Source organism: Coffea arabica, chromosome 5c, assembly GCF_036785885.1.
Source record: "Coffea arabica cultivar ET-39 chromosome 5c, Coffea Arabica ET-39 HiFi, whole genome shotgun sequence".
NCBI classification, from domain to species: Eukaryota; Viridiplantae; Streptophyta; class Magnoliopsida; order Gentianales; family Rubiaceae; genus Coffea; species Coffea arabica.
This window is the reverse complement of record NC_092319.1, coordinates 47,941,134-47,949,336: the sequence shown is the minus strand read 5'-3', so window position 1 is coordinate 47,949,336 and position 8,203 is coordinate 47,941,134. Positions and strand designations below refer to the sequence as shown.

Sequence of the window (8,203 nt, the reverse complement as noted above, 5' to 3'; positions counted from 1 at the left end):
TAGCTTTTAGTTTTTTTTTTTTAAATGCAATGTTCTATATTTTCTACATAATTTAGTCAATTTAAAAATTCAGCACTACTAATTTTTTTTTGAAATTAATTTGATTAATTGAAAAATCAGTCCATGATGTTCCATCCCAGTAAGTGTAAATATTTTAAATAAAGGCAGGTGCTTGAGGGAAGAATATCAAGTGCAGTATATTCAAGTTGCCCATTTTCCTTTTTGAGGTCGAAGGAGTAGCTCTATTTTCTTAATATGGTAAATCTCGAACGAATAAAAAGGCAAAAGTCACATCAAATCTGTTGCTGTCTTGGCTATTGTGTACCTTTTGCGGAGATTTTTTTTTTTAAAAAAAAAATTGACTTTTAATGGTCAAACGTTATTTATTACCGAGGATAAATCAAAGATATATTTGTCCTCTGCTGGAACTTTTCTGTTTATTTATTTCCTTTTTTTTTTTTTTTGGCCCGCAGGCATACAAAGACCTCTTGTTGTCGTAATATAAATTAAATCTATGTAATTAAATTCTAAAGATGGTGTAGATTGAAGTAGGAAGTACCTGTTAAGGGGAGCCTTAGCTTTTATAATTTCGGTTCCTAAAATAAAAAATTTTAAAAAGCCATCTATCTGTCTACAGTCTTTTGTCCTAAAATAGCTGAAAAGAAATAGTAGTAGTAAAACATAAGGGGAAGAAAATGGTTGACATGACAAATTAAGTTCAATCGTTAGCAACTACAGTCACTTAACCGTTGGAACTAATATGGGAATAATATATTATTATTATTATTGCTTTCTGCCTAATTGGCATGGTGCTCTTTCTTTTGTACATCGCTGTTGTTTGACTGTATGGGAGGGCAACAAATTTTTTGTTTCCTGCAGGCTAAACATGATCAATATCAAGGGGCCATTGCCTTTTGACTTGCGTTCAAGAAGTAAAAAATGCCAGATATCAGGGTTGAGCCGATAGAACCACCACATTCGACCGTGTTTTCCAATAGATGCGTATAAAGTACAAGCCATTAACTGGATTTCTTCAAATCCTACTTCAGCAGTACAGAATCGTAAAATTGCTCATGATCTCTTCTGGAATCAGCAGGGATCAAGGCAGTGAAAAAAAAAAAAAAAGGGACGGAGAGTTTTCAGATCCATCATGAATAGGTTTTCCAAGGCCATGTCCCATAGTCAACCACCATGCCATCCCTGGTGCCTTGAATCTTTACTGGGACTTTTATCAGTTATCACCACCTCCCAATTACACAAAGTCATTTATGGGCTAAACTCTGATGTAATACATGCAAGAAAGAAGCAAACGGGATTAGAGTAATGAAAAAAACTCCAGCAATTTTTAGCATTGGGAGTTCTCACCGTGGAACAAGAGGTTATTATTTCACAACAGAGCAGGTTGACCATATCAAATCTTGCCAAAGTTCTGTGCAGCCGAAGTTGAGCGGTGTAGATATTCTTTTCTAAATGCAATGGCTGGTTCGATGTTGGAAAAAAGGAATTAATTTGCATCACTAATCAGAGGCAGAAGCCCTCCTAACTTGGATAACAGTCATCTTTAGATGGATAGCAGCAGAAAATGATAATGCGCAGACTTAGTTCTACAGATACTGGAGGATACTGAAATCAAGATGTGTAGAAAATCAAACCCTGGGCAATTTATTAAACGTTAATGTAGAAAATCCTGCTAGAGTCGCTCAAAGGTGCATCACCTACATTGTCTAACATGCCCAGGCACTGGGAGAGATATCAACCCAAAGCATTCAGGTATCCCCTTGGCTCATGTTCCAAAAGGCAACTTCATATTCAAGAACATCTAGCACTGCTGCCTCGGTTCTTTTACGAACATCATCAGATGCCTTCTCTAGATGATGCTCGGCTATGCTTTGGAGCGCACGGCAATATTGACCAAAGCCATCATTCCCCCATCTCTGGCAGGTATCTCTTAATTCTTCTGGAGTATTCGAACCATCTTCCAGGCAGTGTGCAAAGCTGTCTTGATAAACAGTTTCAATAGCCCAAAAAGCTGTAATAGCCACGGTGTATTCAACTTCAGAGCTCATTAGACTTTCCAGAAATCTGTACCCAAAGGTGAAGAGTTACCATCACTTTGAAAGTCTCTGATTCATGACATGATATCTCCTCTCTTAAGGCTGAAGATTTGGGGCTTGAATAACAAAAAGATAAACTAAAACTTTCCCATTTTACATAACTGATTAAAAAATGGTGCTCAGCTCGGAAAGTTCTATTCTTTCAGCATATGTAAATAAAGTGGGTTGCCAGCCAAACAAGAAACTGCAAGATTACCATGATAAAGGGGAAATTTTTACATACAAGAGGTAATCATTCTTTGACATTAAAGCAATGGGATTCTTAAACTTCCGTGCAATATGAAGGTAATGAGCAAAACAATGTATATTAGCATATGCAAAAGGCCTATTACTGATGCTCCAGTAGTCCCAGCAAAGTTGTGGTTCTATCCAGAAAAGCTTCAACACAATATGACTACTGACTTGAAATTCTAAGGATTAGCACAACCTGGTAACTTATGATTGGAATAAAAATGAATCGTACATAAGTTACAGAACCTAAAACGAACAGCATGCTAAAGAAATTGGGCTCTGAAGACATTCTCATTGCCATTGTAAAACTTAAAGCCCTTTTCTATTAACACAAGCAGAAAATTATTTTTTATTTCCCAAGGACATGACATGAAATTGCTTTTCATGATACGCTGATCAACTCTTAGCAGGAAAAGGTTACTTATAGACACTTAGTGAAACTTTATCCATAACAAGACAGCGTACCTGCAGTAATCAAGGTTTGCCTTCTGAGGAGCAACATTTGTGAGTGAAACACCCCACTTTGAAGCCTCTTTGTTGAACCAAGCAAATTCATCATTGAGAGAAGCCATGCCACTCAAAATGACGTCCATATCAGTGGCATCAAAGGACTCCTTCCAGGCCTTAAGCAAGACAGTCGCAACAAAAGGGACAAATGCTCTAACAAATATGTAGTCTTGCTCCTGCAATGTAGTTCTTGACTATATTACTGCCTTTATGATGTACTGCTACAAACATGGTTTTAGCGTGACAAGATACAAAAGCAAGCAAATTACAACCATGTTTTATTGCTTATTCCTTTATTTCTTAATTTCTATATTTCCAGATTAAAGTTGATTATTTCCCATATACAAGCACTGAAATATGAAAAGGCAAATGCAGTGAATGGTACACATACTTGTCGCAGAGAGTCCTAACTGGTATCTAATTCCCTCCTTTCTTTCCAAGTTACTAGCTTTTCTGCAAAATCCCAAATCTCACACTAATACATTTAAATTTTCTCCAACCCACGACAAAAAGACAGTAAATTTAGCATCTTTAAATAGATGGCCGGCCATCATAAAACAAAAACAGAAAGACAGATGGTATTCCATAAAAGATGGGCTTGTGGCAAACCACAAAAACTTCAGTTGTCATGTCTAGTGCCTCTTTTACATTCAAAACAAAACTGAACGATTTCGCTAAAAGGGACCAAAAAGAAATAGCAATAATTCTCCAGATAAGACAAAAGAGGGGCTTCGACATAGAATTTAATTTACAAATATAGGGAGGATGGAAGAAAATGAATTGGCAGATTTAACATAGCTGAACATATATTGGAAGGCAACAGAAAGCCGATTCATAGAAACCAATAATGGAATATTTAGAACATAAGGATCAATTGAAGAAACACAAAGGAAACAAATAACGGAAAAAAAAAATTCACGAGTCCATGAGTTTACCAGCCATCTCTTGAATGAAGAGATATCTACAGAGCCATCTCGAATGCTATGGATAAAAGGGTGTCTGGTGGCTCCAACGTAGAGCAAACGGTGCTTTCTCAGCCATGTTTCGATGACAGAAACTTTGCTCTTAGCTTCTTCTGCTTCATCCTTCCTTTCCATTTCTTTCGTCAAGGTTGAAAACAATTTTGCATAGTCCTCCCCTTGGGTTGACCGACCCAATAACTACTACTAACTAGTAGACTTGGAATGGACCGTTCTTGTAAAAGATGCCTACGACCTCTGATACAAGTGGACTTTTGCACTTCTGCCACGTGTTAAACATGCAAAGCCCAAAAATTGCCTCCGGCGATATCAACTTGTTCAAATTAGAACAAAAAAGGTTTATCTTTTGTGAATTGTGAAAAAATATGAATTGAAATATGATTGGATAATTTTGTCCCTAAAATATAATTTGATGGATTCCGATCAAAAATTAATCAGAGGTTTAGGTGGAGACAAAATTTAATCAATGTGAATTTACAAAGACGTAAAATTACACTCTTATAAGGAATAAAAAAAATAATTTTATAAAATATAAAAAATGTTTTGAATGATTTTTTTTTTAAGAAAAAATTGGTACTATTTTTTAAATTTTGCTTGCGCTGTGCTTAGTGATGTGCTTCTAGAATTATTAGGGCCTAGGCTCGGATTAAGAAAAATTCGGTACAAGGCTCCAGACTCTAACATATTTACGGTTGGAATTTGTATCCTACAATATGTCCTTTTCCCCTGCAACTCTTAGTGTCAGTCCATGATCAAAAAGTGGGATGTTCATAATCATCACCAACTTGAGAAGCCTTTTCTTCACCAAGAGGCAGGAGATAATAAAATTGCCCACCAGCAAGCTCCTCATGATCAAACAAGGGTGAGGAAAGCTGACCTTTTCCTTAAATCTTATAGCCGGGAAAATCATGGAGGACTTCTCCAACAAATTTAGGCCCTTTTAACTTCAAAATCTCTATGAGTCCGTCATGATTCGGATGAAATTGAACCCTTTTGCCGTATCAGTAACCCCCTTTTTTCAGGTTTGAAAAAAAGAAAATTTTGTCTGTCGGGCTGATAAGGTCTAGCAACGTTTAAGAAAAAAAATTAAACTCTTGCTGCCGGGCTGACAATGTCAGGCTTTAAAAAAAAACCCCTCTTTTACTGACGGGCTGTAGCAATAGGGTTATGTATGCCCATTGTTAGAATCATATATGTCCGATTTTTTATTTTTTCATCAATATTCTGAGTAATTAGCCTTGTCGATGTTGCTTGATAACTTTTATTTTTTTTTATGTAAAAATTGTGTCAAATCAATTGGGAGTTTTTTGTTAATTTCTTGGGCTATTTCGTATTTCAGCTCTCTTGTTTGTTTTTCATCGTTGGTTTAAAAACTAGTCGCGTTTATAGCCCATTTTCGTATAACCAAAGTACAAAACGGCTAGGAATATATCCTCTCCTTTTTCCGTCCTTCTTACCACTAGCTAGGGGGGGAAAAAGAGTCAATTCCATGACACAACATTGAAAAGTGAAAAAATAGTACTGTGAATTGCATGACGCAGTATTGAGAAGTGAAGGAAAAGAAAAACGTACAACACAGAAGTGGTACAATACATCGTACAGGCAATTGTAAAAACTGTTGAGATTATGATGTCAATTCCAACTCCTAATCAAGGAGGCATTATTGATTCTTTTCAGTCGTCCTGCTTGATCTTCCAGGCAGAAACAGACTGAATTGCTGAACCCTTCCACCCCAGGAGCAGACATTTCCTGTCCAATTCCACGGTGCAAGAAGTCAACCGGTCTGAACTTCTGAGGAACAAGATTTCTTGATCTGGCGGAGGCCGGCTCATGTCTGTTTCCACAATGCCAAACTTTCCGAAAAGGGCCCTCCAGAAACTTATCTTTTCATACCTCTGAATCCACTCAATACCCTCAGCTATGACAATGTTTCGGATCATCCCAGGAAAGATAACTTCTTCATTCAGCTTCCTGAACATGACTCTGTGGTACATGCAAGAATTGATGCAATCAAAAATTGCACTAAAAACATGAATTGATTCGTTAAATCGTTTTAGGAAGTCTGGTGAATTTATGCTCGCTTCCATTTCGTTAACTACAATTAGACGGGGGTTGAGGTTTCTAATCAATTTGATAAACTTGTCCAATTGATTAGGCCACGGTAACAGAGTCCAAAGTCGCAACCCCAAGTAAACTGCCACAGTGTCGTCAGGTTCTAATCCAAACCGACCTTCCTTGAGATCCTTCATCTCTGATACAATAATGCTGAATGAAAACGGTAAACTGATGGTCTCGGCGAAAGAGGATAGCCACTTACCTGTGTCTTCCATCATCTGCTTAGAGGCTCCAACTGCTGTAATCTTGAGATGTTCGAGAGGGCATTCGAATCTGACAGAAAATGCTTGCATGATCAATGTCCAGTGTGAGCCATTATCAATTCCAAAATCTATTAGATGAACCCTTTTTGCCGATGCCACGCAATCCAGAATGGATTGAATTGCAGTGAATTGAGTGTATAGACAAAAAGGGATTTCTTGTTGGCATCTCGTCATTTCGGGTCGCAATCTAATCATGGTTTGCTCCACATCAGTTGGCCCCTTTCTTATTCTTTCCATTTCTTCGGACGAAACTAGTCCCCACTCTTTATCAATCTTTTCTTGCAGAGCATCAGCAAAATAGTAAGCAACTCTTTGAATAGGATTACCGCTTTGAGAAACGCTGCTTTCGCACAAGCTGAGCAGCTTTCTTGCATAAACAAACTGTTGCTTGGCCACCTTTTCAGCAGCAGCTAGAAGTCGTAGTGCAAGCTCGAAGTCTTCAGCAGCAGCAGAAGGGAGCCCACATTGAGCACCAAAAGAAGTCGAAGCGTAGGAAACAATATCGGCCTTTTGGGAATTTAACTGAAGGAGTCGAGCTTTTGCCATCTTGATGATGCTGGCAGCTGGGATTGCTTGACCGTGACCAGAACTAGCAGGATTAGGTGGAGGATCAGATTTTTTCTCACTGGAATCTTCCACTCTCAAACGCTTCACCTTTGGAGCATACTGATTCAGAAGTTCTAAAGGATTTAAAGGAATTTGCGGGATTTCCCTCTCTGTATCAGCAACATAAGAGATGGTTTGTGAATTGCTGATATTCGCTGGACCAGAATCCATATCTTTCCAGTCTGCTGAAACTCTAAATGGGGGCTTGAGGGAAGCTGCTTAAATAACCACGGAACAAAGCATGTCTTTTTAAAAAAAAAAAGAAAAAAAGAAATGCAGTCAGCAGTCTTCCGGTTCCTCAGCTCAAGCGGAAAATCCAATAAAAGAATTATTTGTAAAAACGTCTTCTTGACAGATGGATTGATCTCCGACACAGCAAGTGCATTGCTTGTTTTCTTGCCGATTGGGATTGTCATTGCATACCGCACCAGGCACTGAAGAAGACTTCGGTCCAGACAAAGGCAATCATCGCCTCGTGGGGCACACATGTTCTCAAGATCCGACATATAGTTCGGATTATCCCAATGACTTGAGCAATAATCAGAAGAGAATACCGTTACGAGACAACGACGAACTGCAGGACTACTTATATAGGATTAGTCAAGAGGTCATTTTTCTGCATGGAGTAGTTGAAAATCATGAAAAATGTGATTACGCCTGCTGTTTAACATTCCCTTCCAGTGGACCAACTCTTCAAAAGAATTTTGATCACAAATTTACAATTACCTTTGGACGAGTTCAGAGATTGTAAATCTCTCATGCAACTGATAGTACATTGTATCGATGGTTACTATTTTGACTTGGCATTTGCAGTTGGATGCTTCTATGCTGACGGACCTATTAAACTAGGGGTTCTTATTGTATTTGATCATTTGGAACTACCTGGCTAGTATCTATAGGTGGAAATTCGTCCCCTAGAGTTGTATTTGGCAGCTCTTTTTTATATCTTTGGTCTTCAACGTATACTTTTTTGCCTTATTCTAGACGATAAAGCGAGTATCATGAATAAAATATGAAGTACTCTTTGCAAAAAAAAAAAAAAAAATTTAAGCTTTTCTAGTGAATTTAGTAAATCTAGCAGATATTTGAAAATTGCGACTCAAAGCAACCATTAGCAATTTAGTATCCAAGTTAGGTTACATGCCTAATGCAAGTAATGGGCATTAATTTTCATTAAGCAGGCGGGTGGCTTGACATAGTGATGTCCTGCTGAACTCTATTTCCATTATCCCAAACCGTGTAAAAAGGGTCCTCCTGAAAGCAATCTCTTCATCTCAGATGAATCCTCTTAGTACCCTTAGCTATGACAATGTTTCAGAGCCGATCCTCAAGGATGTCTTCTTCGCTCATTTTTCTATACATAATTTGGTGCTCCATGCCTTCCTTT

General features: G+C 37.9%; 2 protein-coding genes across 3 annotated transcripts; both read right to left on the bottom strand.

Annotated features, from left to right (window-relative positions):
- Positions 1-955: 955 nt before the first annotated feature.
- Positions 956-4,029, bottom strand: LOC140007877 (probable bifunctional TENA-E protein). 2 transcript variants are annotated; one of them, XR_011815336.1, is made up of 4 exons: positions 3,788-4,029; positions 2,811-3,028; positions 1,366-2,082; positions 956-1,280 (listed from the first exon to the last, which is right to left on the bottom strand). XR_011815336.1 is itself a non-coding variant. In XM_072051451.1 (4 exons), exons 1-3 carry the CDS (start codon positions 3,947-3,949, stop codon positions 1,767-1,769), a joined length of 696 nt encoding a protein of 231 aa, XP_071907552.1. In that variant the 5' UTR covers positions 3,950-4,029; the 3' UTR covers positions 1,545-1,623; positions 1,720-1,766. The 2 variants fall into 2 exon arrangements, 1 of the variants encoding a protein (XP_071907552.1); XM_072051451.1 differs by lacking the exon at positions 956-1,280 and having other exon boundaries at positions 1,545-1,623; positions 1,720-2,082.
- A 1,476-nt stretch (positions 4,030-5,505) lies between these two features.
- Positions 5,506-7,322, bottom strand: LOC140007393 (DELLA protein RGL1-like). Its single transcript, XM_072050153.1, has 2 exons — positions 7,094-7,322; positions 5,506-7,031 (listed from the first exon to the last, which is right to left on the bottom strand). The coding sequence occupies exons 1-2, from the start codon at positions 7,320-7,322 to the stop codon at positions 5,506-5,508; spliced, it is 1,755 nt and encodes a 584-aa protein (XP_071906254.1).
- Positions 7,323-8,203: the final 881 nt, after the last annotated feature.